The sequence below is a fragment of the Saimiri boliviensis genome, chromosome 18 (genome assembly GCF_048565385.1).
Source record: "Saimiri boliviensis isolate mSaiBol1 chromosome 18, mSaiBol1.pri, whole genome shotgun sequence".
Taxonomy (NCBI): Eukaryota; Metazoa; Chordata; class Mammalia; order Primates; family Cebidae; genus Saimiri; species Saimiri boliviensis.
Window position 1 is genome coordinate 16,002,902 of NC_133466.1, and position 20,638 is coordinate 16,023,539.

At 38.4% G+C, this 20,638-nt stretch overlaps 1 protein-coding gene across 1 annotated transcript; it reads left to right on the forward strand.

Annotated features, from left to right (window-relative positions):
* The first annotated feature begins 4,350 nt into the window (after positions 1–4,350).
* CCT8 (chaperonin containing TCP1 subunit 8) lies at positions 4,351–20,359 on the forward strand. Its single transcript, XM_003927688.4, has 15 exons — positions 4,351–4,488; positions 7,607–7,697; positions 8,462–8,541; positions 10,580–10,729; positions 11,216–11,396; positions 11,510–11,571; positions 12,760–12,897; positions 14,053–14,231; positions 15,019–15,085; positions 15,161–15,248; positions 15,338–15,453; positions 16,002–16,073; positions 16,148–16,312; positions 16,882–17,001; positions 20,134–20,359. Exons 1-15 carry the CDS (start codon positions 4,429–4,431, stop codon positions 20,209–20,211), a joined length of 1,647 nt encoding a protein of 548 aa, XP_003927737.1. The 5' UTR covers positions 4,351–4,428; the 3' UTR covers positions 20,212–20,359.
* The last annotated feature ends 279 nt before the right edge of the window (positions 20,360–20,638 follow it).

Sequence of the window (20,638 nt, forward strand, 5' to 3'; positions counted from 1 at the left end):
AGCACCTTGATCTTAGACTTTTCTAGCCTCCAGAACTAGGAGAAAATAAATGTCTGTTGTTTTAAGCCACCCAGCCTATAGTATTATGTAATGAAAGCCTGAGCTGACTAAGACAAAGAGCTTGGTAGCCATCATCCCCTCCCCACCACAAGCTTGGAGGAAAAAAAAATGAGCACAACTAGCCTATTTGTATCTCCGTAAAAGATTTTTTTCCTCCATTACTAGGAAAAGAAGAACCTAAAATCTGGCATTTATAGACACCTGCAGTTAAAATATTCATGTATCCAAAATAGATATTGTAACTTTGCTTAGAGTTTTTAAAATAACGCAGTTTAGGAACCTTATCTTAGGGTCCCAACTATGCCACATTCTAGTAGAGGAATCTTGTTCATTGGAAGGAAAACAACTTCTATCTTAACAACCAGAAATTATTAATGCAGAATAGATATATTGGTGATGGCATAGAGACTGATATCAGCAACTGTTGCAACTGTCTCTGTGAGCTCAGCATCCATCTAGCTCTCTCATCTGAATCCAGACAGCCACCTCCACATGAGAATTTGGAGCAAAGGAAATATACTGACTATCTGGACCAAGACACCAGCCCTGATACTGAGCTCACAGCATATTCTGTCATCTAGAGAAGATCCCCCTTGACTGTCACTAGAAAAAATGTCAGAGTGACAACTAAAACCATCTACACCCACAAAGCCTGAGGTCCACATTGACATGACTTTACTATTCCAATGTCCTCATCAACATAACTTTATTCTCAGAAACAATGGCCTAGAAAGATAAAAACTGCAAGTAACTTTATTGTTCATTCCAGAAACTTCCTGAAAAATCCATCAGCTCTTAATAAAAAGCATCAAGTGATGGTTTACACAAGACTCTTTGAATCTTTGCCTCGAAATCTTTACCTTGCTGTGCCCATATCATGATCCTTACTCAAACCTACCCAAACCCCTGCATTGAAGGACCTGCTTTAACCAGACTTTAAAAACTCTTGAATATCCCAATTTTGTTCCCCACTAGTTGCCACTAAGACTCTGTTAAGGTAGTGTTCTCTATGACTGCAGTATGAATAACTCAGATTTGTCTCATCAACATATTGTTCCAGTAACATTTTGGGGAGCCAGTATTCTGTAGGAATCAGGAAATAATTATAGGTAACCAGAGGGTGTAAGATGTCTTGCAGGAGGGAGCTAGAGACGTGTCCCTTCAGAAGGGTGGGCAGGAAGAGTAAGCACCCAAATGGTGGAAGGACAAGATGAGCCTCACTGAAGACAAGAATCTTCACAGGGGTGAGCCCTCTGAGGAGAGCCATAGAAGCAGCAGTGACAAGAGATAGGAGGGACGTGGCTCTGCCCTGATGTATCCACAAAGGCAAAGGCTTCCCCCAAACTAATCTGAGTCTTGGCCAAATGCCTTGTGATCCCCTGGAACACAAAAAAGGTGGAGGTCTGCAAAAGGCTTCTTTAAGGTCATCTTCCTCTCACCTCCTCATCTCCCCTGGGAAGCTGTCATGAAGCAGTTTCTCCTCACCTCCAGTGTTCTGATGAGATATGGGTCGTCCTGCCTCACCCCATATTAATAGAGTGGCAGAATTTAAAACCCCTAAGCTGCATTACACAGCTTGTATTGCAATCTCCAAGTCCCTTTGGTTTCAGTGTCATTCTCTTTGATGAGCAGAACAATGACCTCGAGAAGTCGGCACATTTGGTTAGTCTTCCTTTAATCATCTATGTAACTAATAAACTGTCTGATTCTAAAAAAGAGTACCTGTGTCTTTACCAGTCTGCCTTACAAGAGCTCCTGAAAGAAGCACTAAACATAGAAAGGAACAACCAGTACCAGCCACTCCAAAAACGTCCCAAAGGGTAAAGGCTCAAGCCTGTAATCCCAGCACTTTGGGAGGCCGAGGCGGGTGGATCACGAGGTCAAGAAATCAAGACCATCCTGGTCTACAAGGTGAAACCCCAACTCTACTAAAAATACAAAAATTAGTTGGGCATGATGGCGCGTGCCTGTAATCCCAGCTACTCAGGAGGCTGAGGCAGGAGAATTGCCTGAATTGTCCCCATGCAGGGCCAGAAGGGGAACGCAACTTGGCACCCCCTGATGCCAGCATCCTCATCAGCAATGTGTGCAGCATTGGGGACCATGTGGCCCAGGAGATTTTTCAGGGCTCAGATTTGGGCACGGCAGAAGAGGCAGAGAGGCCTGGGGAGAAAGCTGGCCAGCACAGCCCCCTGCAAGAGGAGCATGTGCTGGGATTACAGGCTTGAGCCACCGCGCCCAGCTGAAATAGGAACACTTTTACACTGTTGGTGGGAATGTAAATTAGTTCAACCATTGTGGAAGACAGTGTGGAGATTCCTCAATGTATCATATTCCATTTGACCCAGAAATCCCATTACTGAGTATATATCCAAAGGATTATAAATCATTCTATTATAAAGACACATGCACATGTATGTTCATTGTGACACTGTTTACAATAACAAAGACCTGGAACCAACCCAAATGCCCATCAATGATAGACTGGACAAGGAAAATGTGGCATATATGCACCATGGAATACTACGCAGCCATAAAAAATGATGAGTTTGTGTCCTTTGTAGGGACATGGATGAATCTGGAAACCATCATTCTCAGCAAACTGACACAAGAACAGAAAAACACCACATGTTCTCACTCATAGGCGGGTGTTGAACAACGAGAACACATGGACACAGGCAGGGGAACATCACACACTGGGGTCTGTTGGAGAGGAATAGTGGGGGGACAGTGGGTGGGTAGGGAGGTTGTGGAGGAATAACATGGGGAGAAATGCCAGATATAGGTGACAGGGGATGGAAGCAGCAAACCACATTGCCATGTAGATACCTATGCAACAATCCTGCATGTTCTGCACATGTACCCGAGAACCTAAAGTGCAATATAAAATATATATACATATTTATTTAATATGTATATATATATACATATTATATTATACATATACATATATTATATTATACATATTAAATATGTATATATATAAAAATATATATACATATTTATTTATTTATATTTAAAGTGAACCAAAACAAAAGGAAACAAAAACAAATGCCAAAGGATGATGTCCACCTTAGAATGGGCACGCTAGTGACAGAAACTGGAGAAATGTTGGGTTTCTGAACAATGAGGACATTCATCTGGAATTGATAATAAAGAATTATATATGTCTGAAAAAAAAAATTCCTACATGTTCAAGTCAATTGTTCCACCAAAACAGTCTGTTTCATATTTTCTGTATTTTCTACAAGGAGAGTGGATTACTTTCACAGTGAGAAAATTACTCTTTTTTGAAATCAGCCATGTGTTGATGTGAGAAGACAGAGATCAGGTTTTAAGATCTCATCTTAAAGGAGTAAAAGGAATCTATATGTATGTATAGATTTATATATAAATCAGATTTATATAAATGTATACATTAGATATATATAAATCAAATAAATAAATATGTGTATTTATATCTGTTCTTAAAGGAGTAAAAGGGATTTATATTCCCAGGAAGGAGAAAAGAGGAAGATAGTGGTTAAGAACCGGCATTTTGCCATCAGTTGATCTGAGTAGGAATTCCAGCTTTCACATTTACTAGCTCTGTGATCTGGGGCAAATTATTTCAGTTTGTGAACTTGTTTCCCTTCTACAAAATGGACACAATACCATTTAATTTTTAATGGCATTACCTCCATTTTATAGAAGGAAAACTAACTGGCATTTAAATCCACAATACCATCAATTTGTTAGATGGACCGTGAGGAGATACCGCATGTAAAGCGGATCACACAGAACCTGGCACGCGCGAGCCCTCGACGTGTCGCCACCCTCAGCGACGCCCTGCACGATCACGGACATCCCAGCGCTTCCGACGCTGCCCAACACAGAGCGGACGCCCGAAGACAGTTCCGGGGGACGGGGCAGACGAGCTACCTCAGGAAGAAAAGGCACACCTGTCCTGATGTGGGTGCTGGCTCGGGAAGATTACGTGGAAACTAAGTTAAGGATGTGTGGCTTCGAGGTCAGAAACGACAAAAATCGAACGACCAAGCCGCTGAGGGCGGTCGGAGAACGCAGGCTGAAGCAAACCCCTAAGGCCTGGGCCGTGTGCGCGTGCGTGAGCCAGAAACCCCAGGCGCTCCCGGCGCGCGCCCCGTGGATCGACTCGATCGGGGATCGTCAGTTTGGTTCTGGCCACAGAAGTTGCTCTTCTTCTCGCGAGGCTTCAGACCTCGCGGCGGGGAAAGGACAGGCTAACTGGAGGGCGAGGAGGGGCGTGAGGTAAGCTTTGCACGCTGCGTTCCCAGAAAGCTGTGCGCGCTCCTCACTTCCTCCGCGGTCTTCCGAGCAGTCGCGTGAACGGCTACCTGCAGCCTAGACATGGCGCTTCACGTTCCCAAGGCTCCGGGTTTTGCCCAGATGCTCAAGGAGGGAGCGAAAGTAAGAGCTGAAGGAAAGGAATGAGGTGGGAGAGTCAGCATAGGGCTGCAGCGGCCGCGGCGAAGTAGGAGGGCCTACTAACGGGCCGAGCGTGCTGCCCTGGCATAGCGGCCCGGGGCAGAGAAGATTCCAGAAAGGGAGGTGGTCTCGGAAGGGCTCGGCCGCCCGGGGCCTGCGAGCACTTGCCTCCTTCCGCGACCAGGGGAAGCCGAGGGGGCGGCCGCGATGGGTGGGTACCGGTCCGCAAGATCGACATTGTACACTTTGAAGGTGGACGCACGTGAAACCGCTCGTGCGTTTTGCCTCCATCCGTAAATGGGGCTGAGGCCCGTCACCCTTAAAAGGCGTTGTGAGGGTGAAGTTGAGTAACATGGATGAAATTGTCTTGGGAACTGCGACGCCAGTTTACACTCAGCTCGCGAGTTTTGAGATGGGAAGGAAGCAGAAGTAAGCGATCCAGGGAACAAGGGCCGAGTCTTGGTTGCTTCCTTCCCAGTGAGAAACAGGGCTCCCAGCTTAATTCACAGAAGCTATGCGTTGTAGACAAATAAGCGCCGGTCCCAACGTAGGTTAGCTGGCTTAATCTAAAACGTAACTCTGTTGGGTTTTGCTTTCATCTTTAAATTGGTGAGACTGGACCGAGATGTCGTGTCTCTGAGTTCTGACTGTGTAATCTGCAGGATAAGTGATACCCTGGGGCACATAACGTCATTTTGTGTAATGACCTTGTCTTCAACGTTGTATCAGTATGGTTTTAAAAAATACCTTACTGGACTGTTGATAAATTTGTCTCTTGTGCTGTTCGAATTGCATTCCGCTATGCGTCCTCCAGACTTTGTCAAGAAATAGATCAGTGTGGTTGAATTTAAGATTTTATGTGACGTAGTGGGAGCATTAACAGTTTAATGGGACTAGGTTCATGTTGATAGGCTGAAGTTTTCAAATAATGCCGGTATACTAAGTAAATGTCAGGGTTTAATGTAAATGTTGGTGGAATAATCTTTTGAAAATGATATGGGCTGATTCCCTTAAATCAGGCTGAGATCATAGCTTCCAATATGGATTTTTTCTACTAATACAGGTTTGGAAAACTTGTGTATCACAAAGCATTATTTCTCATTCCAATGCTAGTGTTGTTTTTTGTTTTTTGTTTTTTGTTTTTTGTTTTTTTTTTTACAGAACACTAAGCTGTTTTCATTCAGTAAATAGGTACTTAAGGAACTGCAGTGAAAGACAGAACTCCCAGCTCTGGAAGAGTTTATATCCTTCCAGAGCAGAAATAATGATTAACTAAAGGAGAGTTCCAAATAATGATGAAAGAAATTGTACTGTAGTAGAGAGTGACAAGAGGTAAAAATGTCTCTAAAAGAAGTATCAGGAATAGACAGAACACTTAGATGTTTAGGGAAGAACTCGTAGCTCAGCGCTTAGTGAGAGAAGTCCCTGAGCCTGGACTGTTTTCCTCCCCCTCTTTTAGGGGGAAATTCCAGGCTCAGGGACTAATACAAAGATCTCAGGATGGAATGATTTGGATCTGTTTTTTAAAAAACAAAAAACAGGTTATGTGGCTGAAGCTTACCAAAGAAAAGAAGAATGGTAAATTTCAGAGGAGGAGCTGTACAAGGGCCAGGACAGGTAGGGCCGTGTTTCCCTGAAGAGGGATTTGCGTTTTATCCTAAGCGGGCTTGGAAACCAGTGGTCTTAAGTATGGGAATGATGGGATCTGATCAGATGCTTCTCACAGAATGGGGAGTGAGGGGAAGAAGCAAGAGTGTAAGCCAGGAGTTCGGACTTAAGTTTATTGCTGGAATACCACCCTTCTTGCTGAAGATGCTTTTTTTCTTTTTTTGAGGCGGAGTCTTGCTCTAACGCCAGGCTGGAGTGCAGTGGTACAATCTCGGCTCCTCAGCCTTCTGGGTTCAAGCGATTCTTCCGTCTCAGCCTCCCAAGTAGCTGGGACCACAGGCACGTGCCACCATGCCCAGCTATCTTTTTGTATTTTTTTTTAATAGAGATGGGATTTCACCATGTTGGCCAGGATGGTCTCAATCTCTTGACCTCGTGATCCGCCCGCCTCGGCCTCCCAAAGTGCTGGGATTACAGACGTGAGCCACCACACCTGGCCGAAGATGCTTTTAAAGTAGTAGCTATTGGCAGGAGTTGGTGGCTTATACCTGTAATCCCGGCATTTTGAGGAGACTGAGGTGAGTGAATCAATTAAGGAAGGCCAGGAGTTCCTGGCAGACATGCCAAAAATCTTCTCTACCAAAAAAAAAAAATTATTTTAATTGCTTTCACTAGCCCCATTTAGCTGATGGCTGCTGTGTTGGACAGCACAGCTCTAGAGAAATGTTCATATGTACAGTAGATTCATGAAACATATCTGAGGACTCAAGTAAATCCCAACTCAAGTCTAGTGTAGAATTTGTAAGAATTTTTAGTGCTGTGAGCAATTCACTTTTTCAGTATGTACGCATTGGGATTGTATTGCAATTCAAAAAAGTATTCAGCAGTCTGTATACTTTGTCCCTAAACACTTCTTGCTTTATAAAAGCCCAGATTCTAACACAATAAGAAAAATATTCCACATTTAACAGTTAGAAAATACTGATAAACTAGAAAGGAATTCTACTTGAAGTACCTCATAGCCATTCTCTAGTCTTAGCATGCTTTCCTATGCTTTTCACTACTTTTAATAAAAAAATTATAGGTCTTATGATTTGATGTGCAAGTAGGTACCTGTGGTCCCCCAAAATGTTATACTTTATTCATTGAACTAGAGAGGAAATTTATGCATCATTTGTGAATATCAGATGCCTTGGTTTATGTAAATAAATCTTGTTTGAGTGTCTCAACAGTCCTCTGAGGTAGGTACTGTTATAATTACCTCATTTTACTAACAAAGAAATATTAAGAAAATTGCCCCAATTTAAAAATAGCCAGAAAGCAAAGATTTGTAACCAGCCCTTCAGCCCTCTTGTGCCAAATACCCAAGCTATCCTCCCTCTTTATTAGAAAGAAGCAAGACATAAGCAAAGATACCTTGTATTTGAAAATTCTTGTTTCACTGTCCTGTCTAATTGGCGGAGTTTTTTGTTGTTGTTGTTGTTTTTTACAGCACTTTTCAGGATTAGAAGAGGCTGTATATAGAAACATACAAGCTTGCAAGGAGCTTGCCCAAACTACTCGTACAGCGTATGGACCAAATGGTAATTTCTAAATTAATATTTGTAAAGATACAGTAGTAGAATTTTGTGTAATAGCTCTTCTTTCAAACTTGTTCTGAGGATATTTATAGTATGGCTTTGGAAGTTAATTTGATAGCTCAATGAATAGTTCATTTCCAATTTTATTTCTTAATTTTTCATCAACTCACATGTCTTTAGAAAAATAAGGATCGATATATTACTTTTTATCCTGTTGAGAGGGTAGAAAAATTATAACACTTTGATGAGTAAGGTAGTACCTAATGTTCATTGTGACAAACACTGAATATAAAAGTGACATAGTTTAAGGAAGAAAACTCTCTCCTTCCTCTTTCCTTCTACCACCAATTGAATTTAATTGATACAGTTACATGGAGTAAACATACAACTAAATATAGTAAGTGGATTATTTTGGCCTTTTTATATATTAATTTCTATTGAGCACTGGCTGCATGACAATCATGTTGCAAACAGAACACAAACTGGCAAAAATGTGAGATTTGGCATCTTATGTAGTAGTAAATATTGTAGGATGTTAGAAAGGAAAGAAGGAATGTGGGTCTGCACTTGAGGATTGCCCATGGGGCTATAAGATAAACTCGAAGAATAGCTAGTACATGTGTTCTTACAAAGCTTTTTTTTTTTAATTTGTATGTATTTTTTAATATACACTTTTTTTTTTTTTTTTTTTTTAAACTAGATTTTCCTGGGTATTTGGGGAAGGATTTGATTAATAATGGCTTTCTTTTTCTTTTTTTATTTTTGAGGAATGAACAAAATGGTTATCAACCACTTGGAGAAGTTGTTTGTGACAAATGATGCAGCGACTATTTTAAGAGAACTAGAAGTAAGTTGTTTCTTTAAAAAGAGTCAAGAAATGTTTTGGTGACATCAAAATTCAGTAGATTTTAACTAGAAGAAATTTCTTATTTCAGATTGGATAAGGGACTGTTTTTCCAACTTGAAAATTTATTGTATAGATTGTTCTAATTATAAAGAGGCCTCTTTAGATTGAACATTTTAGCCACTGAAATGTTGAAAATCTCATTATTAATTTATAGAAGGATTGATTATGATACGTTTGTTAATTATGATATGAAATTGATTACCATTGTCTTCATTCTATAGAATGACTCTGATGTAAATTACTCCACAATGCAGAAATGTATACATAAAACAGTGGTTTTTAAAAAGATCAAACCCTTTGGTTTTATGAAAATAAAACAATCAGTTTATGCCATTTTACTTTGTTCAGCTCTAGTTTTGCTATTAGAGTCCATAAATTACTGTTAGCAGGGTTATAAGGAAGGTCTGGCACCTGAACAGGCAGAGAGAGCCATTCCTCACCCCTGCCTTGTAATTAAAGGATAACATATGCAACCTCAGGGAATTTTCCTGAAACTAAGCCCTTGAAAGCAGTAGAACTTAATCTTTTGTTTTAAATGAAACTATCGAAGAATCAACCTTTCTCTATCCTCTTAAATAACAGTATATTCTTGGCTAGGTGCTATGGTTCACACCTGTAATCCCAGCACTTTGGGAGGCGGAGGTGGGTGGATCACCCGAGGTAAGGGGTTCGAGACTAGCCTGGGCAACATGGTGAAACCCTGTCTTTAATAACGAAAGAAAAAGATTAACTGAGCATAGTAGCACACCCCTGTAATTCTAGCTACTCAGGAGGCTGGGACAGGAGAATTGCTTGAACCTGGGAGGCAGAGGTTACCATGAGCCGAGATTCTGCCACCGCACTCCAGCCTGGGTGACAGAGCAAGACTCCATCTAAGAAAAACCCAATATAATCTTAAAGAATTTAAAAGTTAAATTTTAACTCCACAAAACATTTGTGTAAGAATTTGTCATTGTGAATGTTAATTTTGTACACGGATATCTCAGGAGTTATTAAAGTACGGTGGTGATAGCGTCAAAGTAATAAAATCACAGGGCTGACATTTTATAGTTTTCTTGATGTTCTCAGTTGTTACTCATTGATTTGTTTCATGGTATCTAAAATTAAATCCTACAAATAAAATCCAAAAATAAAAAATTAAAAAATTAAAAAAAAATTCATATAAAATTGCTATATTTTAAGAAAAATTGTATATTCCCCCCTTTCTTTGAACAACAAATGATAGTTCTTACAACAAAAATGTATAGTAAAATAGGTATTGAAACTTAAGACCGAGTTAAGTGTTATCTATTTTAGTTCTCCTGAAGGCTTTTTAAAAAAATGTCTAGGAGCTGGGCGTGGTGGCTCAAGCCTGTAATCCCAGCACCTTGAGAGGCTGAGGCGGGTGGATCACGAGGTCTAGAGATCGAGACCATCCTGGTCAACACGGTGAAACCCCGTCTCTACTAAAAATACAAAAAATTAGCTGGGCGTGGTGGCGCGTGCCTGTAATCCCAGCTACTCAGGAGGTTGAGGCAGGAGAATTGCCTGAACTCAGGAGGCGGAGGTTGCAGTGAGCCGAGATCGCGCCATTGCACTCCAGCCTGGGTAACGGGAGCGAAACTCCGTCTCAAAAAAAAAAAAAAAAAATGTCTAGGAAAAAGACAAATAAAAAAATTTTCGAAAAAAAAGTCTAGGTTTGGTGATTGTAATTACTTTGTTTTTTAATTTAGTGAAATACATATGCTGAAGTGGCACTGTATGTATAGGCCATCAAAAGAGGATGCACTTTGAAATTCTTATTTATAGTGATACATTTGTACTGATTGGCATAAAAGGACTTGGATTTTTTTCTTGTGACCACGCCATAAGTAGTATAATAGTAGTGTGATCAAATGGAGTTACAGGAAAATTGGAGTCTATTTAAGAAATGAAACTGAACAGTTTTATGTTGCTTTAAGGATCAGATGTTTAACTTGATAACTATCTTTTATACTAGGTACAGCATCCTGCAGCAAAAATGATTGTAATGGCCTCTCATATGCAAGAACAAGAAGTTGGAGATGGCACAAACTTTGTTCTGGTATTTGCTGGAGCTCTTTTGGAATTAGCTGAAGAACTTCTGAGGATTGGCCTGTCAGTTTCAGAGGCAAGTGTTCATTTTATAATGTACTCCTACTTAATTTTTGCTTACATATACACCTACTTAAAACATAAACTAAAATCATTATTATAGTAGTAGCTAACATTTACTGAGCAGTTTGCTCTGTACCAGCCATTATAGTACATATGCTTCACATGCGGTATCATTTTAGTCTCACAAAAACTCTGTAAGGCCTGTAATCCCATTTTACCTATTCCCATTTTTTTTCCGCTTTATTTTAGATGAGAAAACAGACTAAAATTTTAAAAATCTTGCCCAAGATTTCATAGCTAGTGAGTCAGGTAGAGTTAAGATTCAAATTTGGGCTGTCATCTAAGCCTCTATTCATGACTAGTAGAGTCTTCCATCTGTATTATTCTGAAGTATATTCTTTGTCATTTTATATCAAAAATAGATATCCATATGCATTGGATTACCAAAATTAGCTATTGTAAGTCATGTCAGAATAAGAAAATGTCGTTTATGTTTTAGGTCATAGAAGGTTATGAAATAGCCTGCAAAAAAGCCCATGAGATTCTTCCTAATTTGGTATGTTGTTCTGCAAAAAACCTTCGAGATGTTGATGAAGTCTCATCTCTACTTCGTACCTCCATAATGAGTAAACAATATGGTAATGAAGTATTTCTGGCCAAGCTTATTGCTCAAGCATGTGGTAAGTAAATATCAGTAAATGGAAAGATCCAAAATAAAAATATCTTTAATGTGACTAGATATTTTCTCTGTTGTCCTAAAATAATCTTTAGATATATCTCATTTTCTTAACAGTATCTATTTTTCCTGATTCCGGCCATTTCAATGTTGATAACATCAGAGTTTGTAAAATTCTGGTGAGTAGAAAATGTATTAATGCTACATCTGTAGGTCAGTATTTTGTTGTTGTTGTTGCTGTTTGTTGTGCAAAAAAAAAAAAAAAAAAAAAAATTGTGTTAATCTAAACCTAAATGTTACTTTATGATTCGGACACTTAGGACTTTTTTCGAGGTGTTATTTTATAACATTTTGATACTGTTAAGTTGTAATAATACTATTACCTATTTAAATTTAAAAGAATTTTGATATATTTTCTCCTTACAAAGTCATTTTCTGTGATGTGGGTTTGAGAATAATGTATAAACAAAAAGTTTTTTGGGGGACGGAGTCTCTCTGTAGCCCAGTGTGATATAGGCTCACTGCAACCTCCACCTCCCGGGTTCAAGCAATTCTCCTGCACATGCCACCACACCCAGCTAATTTTTCACCATGTTGGTCAGGCTGGTCTCGAATTTCTGACCTTGTTATCTGCCCGCCTCGGCCTCTTAAAAGGCTGGGATTACAGGCATGAGCCACTGTACCCGGCCCAAAATACTAATTTTTTGTGTTCTTCATATTATTCAGAATTATAATAAGCTTCAAAGACAGTTTTGAGTGGGGTGGAAGTTGTTCTATTCCTCTTTAATAATAGAATTCACACCTTAATGTTAGTACTGAAATATTGAAGTATATTTTTAATAAAATGTGCTTGATAGAGTAAAACCTGTCACTGGAGTGGTTTCAGTTTTGCACATTGGCATTCTCATTGTAAATATGAATCTAGCTTATGAGTACTACATGTGCTGTCTCTGAAGATACTCATGTGTGCCATGTTTGCTGTTTCCCTCCACGTACTCCCAGCTTTTCCCATTAAACTACTAAGCTTGTGAGAACAGAATCTTTGCTTCGTTCTGTGTTGTATTTGCAGTATTGGCAGCTGTGCCTACTATACTGGCACCAAGCATTAGGTGACTGAATGGCTAGGAGCAGTTCTCTGCCTTTGGTTCTTCCCAGTACACGTAAGGACCTCCCCTCCGTAACAGTGATTTCTGCCTCAAGCAGAATGGAATGCTTTGTCCACTACCCCACCCCTTATCCCAGGAGTCACTGCCTTGGTTTATGATTTTATTTTAGAAAGGGATATTTTTGGTATGTTTAGAATCAACAGTTTAACTGTTAAGTTATTTTCATGAGATTGCTGATGGTTTTGGTATTCAATTCCTTAGGGCTCTGGTATCAGTTCCTCTTCAGTATTGCATGGCATGGTTTTTAAGAAGGAAACTGAAGGTGATGTAACATCTGTCAAAGATGCAAAAATAGCAGTGTACTCTTGTCCTTTCGACGGCATGATAACAGAAACTAAGGTATGTAGACTTCAAACCTTAAAAGTAAAAATTTGGGTTACACTTTCAGATTGTTCGAGTTAGCTCTTAAATCAGTAAGTACTTCTTAGTTACTCAACACTGCAGGATCTTAGCTGTTTTTTATGCCAGATTTAAATTCTTTGAATATCTAATTCAACTACTGAACATAAAACTTGAAATATAAAGATGGTGACCATTTATTTATATTCTGACACACAGCCTTTAACCTCTAGTAGAGCTTATACATTCAACAAGTGAAAGATTATGAGAATGTGAGTACTTCGTGTGCTCTTCACAAAAATAAAAAAAGTTGACATTCTGTAGCATCCTGGAACAATATACTAATATAATTTGAAAATGATAGGTATGTTTCTAAAAATATATACATTAGACGGTTTGAAGTTTGTATTTATCGTCAGTAGTGGCTGACTTCATCTCTAGAATTCGTGAAATTCAAATTGTTGACAGTTTTAAAAGAGGTGTGTCTGGTCATTTGGTCCACTTATTTAATTAATTAATTTATTTGTTTGTTTGAGAGAGTCTTGCTCTGTCACCCAGGGTGGATTGCAGTGGTGCGATCTTGACTCACTGCAACTTCCACCTCCTGGGTTCAAGCGATTTCCGACTAATTTTTGTGTTTTTAGTAGAGACGGGGTTTCACCATGTTGGCCCGGCTGGTCTCAAACTCCTGACCTCAAGTGATCCACCTGCCTTGCCCTCCCAGAGTGCTAGGATTACAGGTGTGAGCCACCACACCTGGCCTAGTCCACATTTTAGAAAAGGTTTGAGAACCACAACGCTGTTTTGGTAACACTAGTTAACCTTTGTCAGAAGACAAACACCAGGACACCTGCCTGACATACTTAAAATAAAAGCACTTCTCCAGCTTTTCCACCAGAGTACTTCAAAGTAGATGCATCTGTTTTGAGAGGAGGTTCTAGAAGTAATCTGAGTTTCTGTCAATTTCACACAGATTTTATATTCTGCTCCTTCATAATAAATGCACATTTATCTTTATATTTATTTTGCCAAACGTTTAAATTACTTCTTCAGTAAACTAATTATCTTATGACTTTGAACACCAATGTAGTGAAATGATTTTTTTTTTTAAACATGTGAAATGATTTTAAAGGGAATATTTGCTTGTTTTGCCAGGGAACAGTATTGATAAAGACTGCTGAAGAATTGATGAATTTTAGTAAGGGAGAAGAAAACCTCATGGATGCACAAGTCAAAGCTATTGCTGATACTGGTGCAAATGTCGTAGTAACAGGTGGCAAAGTGGCAGACATGGCTCTTCATTATGCAAACAAATACAATATCATGTTAGTGAGGTAAGAGCCGAATTCTTTTTACCTATATTATAAATGGTTTTTTGGTGATGAAAACACTAAACAAAATAGACCATGAAAACTGTTCCTAAAGGGAAAGTATAGGTTTTAGGTCAAATAGCAAAAGGGCATAGATTGGAGAGGGGTCAGGAAAGGCCTCTGAGAAAACATAAATTTAAGCTGAGAGCTTGAAGGACCAATTACCAGATATTTGAAAAGGAAGAGGGAAAGCCATTCCAGGTAAAAGGGACAACTTGTCCAAGAGACTAGACACAAGCTTGGTGCATTGCCTATCAAGTGTAGATTAAGGAAGATTCCTTTTAATAAATGAACACATTTAATGTGTGCACTAGACAACTTATCATCCCTAGTACCCAATAAAATGTGCAAAATAAATCACTGTACTTTTCTTCACAGAACATTGATTGCACAGAGTAAAGCAAAAATTTTCTATATGCTGTTGAGTTTTGTAAAGGTTTCCTGGTGTTTTAGAACTACAAGCCACTGGCAATCTAAAGTGACTTCAGTTCTCCCAATTCTAGTACAATGCTATACAACACAGATTTAAGATGTGGTATTATTCGCCGGACTCATTCGCAGGGTCAGGAATGAGCTTCTTGGCCTCAGTGTTAATTGCAGTCCAGATGTGTTCTGAGTTTAAATCCATTGTCAAAAGAATGTGACTTGAGGGCTGGTGTACAGGTTCCTCTTTAATTCATACTTTATATGCTATCTGAAATTAAAATCAAATGGATTAAAACTTTTATTAAGGTCTTTGTGTTTTTTAAAGGCTAAACTCAAAATGGGATCTCCGAAGACTATGTAAAACAGTTGGTGCTACAGCTCTTCCTAGATTGGTATGTATTTTAGAAAGCACTAAAAGATAGTTGAACTTGGTTGAATTTTTTATTACAAAAGTCACTTTCTTACAGACACCTCCTGTCCTTGAAGAAATGGGACACTGTGACAGTGTTTACCTCTCAGAAGTTGGAGATACTCAGGTGGTGGTTTTTAAGCATGGTATGTAAGAACGGTAAAACATGTTTATATAAGTGGGTGGTTTTTAGCTTCTTTTATTTAATCACTAAATATATTTAATTTTTTAATAGAAAAGGAAGATGGTGCCATTTCTACCATAGTACTTCGAGGCTCTACAGACAATCTGATGGATGATATAGAAAGGGCAGTAGATGATGGTGTTAATACTTTCAAAGTTCTCACAAGGGTCAGTATTAGCAGTAATGTTAGTACTTTGTAAGGTCTGAGTACCTTCTATGGTCTTAAAAGTATGGTTGACAGGCTCATGAACATCATGAGAACTTCAGAATGAGTGATTTATATGAAGTGAAGCACCTGTTTTTGTTTTTACCTGAGACTTAAGTGTCCACTGCTATTAAATATGATAGTTTCTAAAAAAGATTGTACAGAAGAGTTAATAGCAAAGCAGAACTTTTAAAAGAAAATTGTGTATGGTTATTTTCCATTGTAATGTGCTTTTAGTTGGTAAAGCAGTTCTTAGTGCTATATCTGGATATGCAAAAAAAGATACGGTGCTTTGCTCATTCAGTCCTTTTCATATACCAGACTGTGTACTAAGAAAATTTGCCCCACCCACTCATTATATACCAAATTTATAATTTGTATTTGAGTAACAATGCCTGATTAAAAACTCCCATTTGGTGGGGTACTGGAATATGAAAAGATTAGAAAAATGCAAACTGCTTTTTAGTAACTTTTTTTTTTTTTTTTTTTTTTGTGGGGGACTACATACAGGATAAGCGTCTTGTACCCGGAGGTGGAGCAACAGAAATTGAGTTAGCCAAACAGATTACGTCATATGGAGAGGTATAGCTTTTTCTGTATAAATTGACTTTCCATAGCTTGAATAATATGCAGTAATTAACACATTTTTGTTTTAGACATGTCCTGGACTTGAACAGTATGCTATTAAGAAGTTCGCTGAGGCATTTGAAGCTATTCCCCGGGCACTGGCAGAAAACTCTGGAGTTAAGGCCAATGAAGTAATCTCTAAACTTTATGCAGTACATCAAGAAGGAAATAAAAACGTTGGATTAGATATTGAGGTATTTGGAAAAAAAGCACTGAACTTAAATTGCTTTAATTTGGGAATGCACAACCTAAAAATAGTGTGAACTTAAAGGAAAAATCAATGAGAAACACTGTTCTCATTTGGGAGCACATTATTTTCTTAGTTTTTACATAGATTGTCTGATGGAGGAAAGTTTCATTTTCCTTCCATTTTATTGGTAGCCTTTTGTTCTATAGTATGTAGTCAGCCCAGTTCTTACCCATTGATTCAACCAACCAGAAACTAAAGACATTTAAAAATACAGTATAACAACTATTTAGATACTATAATTAATCTGGAAACGATTTAAAGTATATTAGAGGATATGCATAGATTATATCTAGACATGTCATTTTATATAAGGGACTTCAGGATCCACCGATTTTGGCATCCTTAGGGGGTCCTAGAACCAATCCTCAAATACTAAAGGATGACTCTGTAAGGTAGTACTGTCCTTGGTTACTTTCTAGTACTATTTAAGGTGCTATATGGGGCTTTTTGTTGAGTATAAACATTTTCACATAAAATGATTTTAAATGAAGGATGAAAATTGTGTTTGGACAGGCTGAAGTACCTGCTGTAAAGGACATGTTGGAGGCTGGTATTCTAGATACTTACCTGGGAAAATACTGGGCTATCAAACTCGCCACTAATGCTGCAGTCACTGTACTTAGAGTGGATCAGGTGAGCAAAGTGAAATTTTGATCTTTAAAAATACTCATTTGCATATGGTTCAACAGTGTATTTTCTCAGAACTAGAACATAGCATAGTTCTAATTTAAAGGATTCTTAGTCTTCACATATTAAACATACTAAAGTGCCACCACTCCAAGTTTTTTCTTCTATTGTAAATTGTATTGAATATATTACAACTAATTTAAAATGTAGATCTTTCCACTGAAAGAATCCTTTGCCATTTTAAGTAGGAATCGGTAGAACAAATGTAATTTACATTTATAATTTTCAAACCTTTTAGCCTTAGAACCCCTTTGTACAAAAAATTTAGAGAGTAAATGTAATATATAATACTAAGATGAAATGTGGAAGGACTGTAAAGCCCTCAAGCAGACATTGCAGACTACCAACTTGAAGGAAAATGAAGTCTCTAGCTGTGCAGATAAGAGGACTGGGTATTTAAAATTCTTTTCTGCTATGACAAATTTTAGCTTAAGGTACTAAAAGGTGTTAAAGGTGTTTAAAATCATATTTCTACCTTTCTTTTTTAAGAATGTGGTAGACTGTTCTATATATAGAAGTAAATCTGAATTCGTAATTATTTTTCCAAAAGGCATTTTCTTGTAGACATAATTAAATCAATTTCTCCACAAAATTTTCGAAGTAATTAATAAGCAATGACTATTTGTAAGTACTTAATAGAAAATTTTGATTTGCTAATGGTATAGTATAAAATCCATTAGGTAAAAGTTATGTCATATTAAAGTTGGAGTAAGTCTTAGGTAGAAATCAGTGGAAAGACAATTCAACTTCTAAGCACAGTAAGGACCAGTTGGTGGTAACTATAAAATTTTTATTCTTTATATAAGGAAGAACTATGATAGCTAGAGATGACCAAGAAATGGAACTGGATATTTAGTTTCAAGTCTTTGGAAATAAGCAGAAACTAGATGTTTGTATACCAGATTAATAGGGGTTTCTCTATCAGCTTATTCAGTGGTTTTCAATGGAAGAATATGGTTTTTTGAGTTTTTAAATAAAGGTAACAGAAATCTAAGGAACTGTTTATTCTAGAAATTAGAATGTGGCTAAGAATAAAAGGGGGGGACCAAAAATAGGGATGGGAGAAGCTAAGTAGACTGCAGCATAAGGTAAGCAGAAATTCCAACAGTGTTAGTTAGGAACTTTGAATGTCATCCAAGCAAGACAATAACAACCCTGATCACAAAGGCACGTTGAATTTTGGCTTTAAACTAGGAACTCTGCTTTGTCTTATGGTAGAGGAAGTTGTTGGTTGATGTGTGCCCCCAGTCTTTGCACTCTATATAAAAGTATGTAGCTAAGGAACCCATCCAACTATATTAACCAGTTTGTTTATATAGTGTGTAGTATAATGAATCTAAATTTGTATAGTATATATTCTGGAAAAGGAATTGCAGATCAGGCTTGAAGCATTGGGTAGTGTAGTACAGGCTGGATTCATCTTTGTTCAAATGTCTGTTTCACTAGTTCTCAAAGTATGGTCCCAAAATTGACAGCATCAACATCACCTGAGAACTTGTTAGGTAATGATAGATTCTCAGGCAGATACGGTGACTCACACCTGTAGTCCCAGCTACTCAGGAGGCTGAGGTGGGAGGATCACTTGAGCCCAGGAGTTGAAGGCTACGGTGAGCTGTGATCACATCATGTCACTCCAGCCTGGTTGACATAGTGACAGTCCATCTCTATAAAACTAAAAATAAGAAATACAGATTCTTGGATGTCACTCCAGACCCACTGAAACACTGAAAGAGGCCTAGCAGTCTATTTTAATGAGTACTTTGATTATGGTACTCACTGAAGTTTGGGAACTACTTGTTTTAGTTACTTTTTAAAATCAAGGTGCACTTAGGTTCTCAAATACAGTTAATGCCTTTAATTCAATCTGAAATTATCCTTAATCAGTAACATGTTATTCTGAGAATTTCAAGTTTAGGTATCTTTTTTAAGATACCTAAAGATGGCCAACATGGTGAAACCCTGTCTCTACTAAAAATACAAAAATTATCCAGGTATGGCGGTGGGTGTCTGTAATCCCAGCTACTCGGGAGGCTGAGGCAAGAGAATCAGACTTGAACCCAGGAGGCGGAGGTTGCAGTGGGCTGAAATCGCACCACTGCACTCTAGCCTGGGGAACAGAGCAAGACTCCCATCTCAAAAAAATAAATAAATAAACCCAGGCTTACACCTGTAATCCCAGCACTTTGAGCGGCAGGCGGATCAAGAGGTCAGGAGATCATGACTATCCTAGACAACATGGTGAAACCCTGTCTCTACTAAAAATACAAAAATAAAATACCTGGGCGTGGTGGTGCGTGCCTATAGTCCCAGGTACTGGGGAGGCTGAGGCAGGAGAATTGCTTGAAACCTGGAGGCAGAGGCTGCAGTGAGCCGAGATGGTGCCACCACACTTCATTCAGCCTGGCAGTAGAGCAAGACTCCGTCTCAAAAAAAAGTTTTCCAGTTTGTGATGCTTGAAACACAAGCTAAAACCCATTTTAGATAAAGTAAGGAGAGGTTTGGAGCATTTTTTTTTAAGTTACCAGGGAACTAAATGCTTAGATTTTTGTTTATGAAAAATTCCTGCTACTTGAATGGTTCTCATTTACAGATTTTAGAAAATTTCAGTGTTAAACTTAGTATATATTTATGTATCAACTACTTTAGATTATAATGGCAAAGCTGGCAGGTGGACCTAAAGCTCCTAAACCACAAGGAAATTGGGACAAAGATGGTTGGCAGGACCAATCTCATATATAAATAGCAAATCAGGTGCCAAACTGACTGATACCAGTGATGCATGCACGTATGTTCACTTTCAGCTTATTGAGTTACTGAAGTGCATGTCTCAGAATGTTCACTTCATCCGTGAATTTTGTTGCTATTATACACAAAAGCAGTAAACTTTCTCATGCTGCTGGAAGTTTACAATTTAATTTCTAACAAGGGAGCTAGCAAACTCTGATGTAGTGTTTTAATATGCAGTACATAATTATATTAGGAAGATTGCTTAACCTTGAATCAGGCTAATAGAAGGATTCTTTTCATTCTAAAGGTTGAATTTATAAGCATACTCTTGTGTGATTCTTTTTTATGCAGATCATCATGGCAAAACCAGCTGGTGGGCCTAAGCCTCCAAGTGGGAAGAAAGACTGGGATGATGACCAAAATGATTGAAATTGGCATAATTTTTACTGTGAGTGAAAGCTGTATTTGTAGTAGTACTCTAGGAATCGCCTGATGTTTTCTTATTCTCCTTAAATTAAGAGGTGTTTTGTTTCTATTCTTGGCTGGATGTTATAATAAACATGTTGTTACTGTCAAAGCCTTATTGTCCACTGACCACTGTTATCTGCTCTAAATGACCATGTTCCTCCTCTCAACCATGTTAATCACTTTAGCTGTGGGACTTAAATCACTTCAGTAAGTAAAGGCCTGCCTCCCATGTATATCTGGCCTACTGGCTGTTTGTGTAAATAAATAAATGTTATTGGAAAACAGGCTCATACCATTACATGTTGCCTGCAGTTGCTTTCTAACAAGGGAGTGGTAGCGTTCAAGTATTTTTGACAGAGACCAAATGGGCCTACAAAGCCTAAAATAT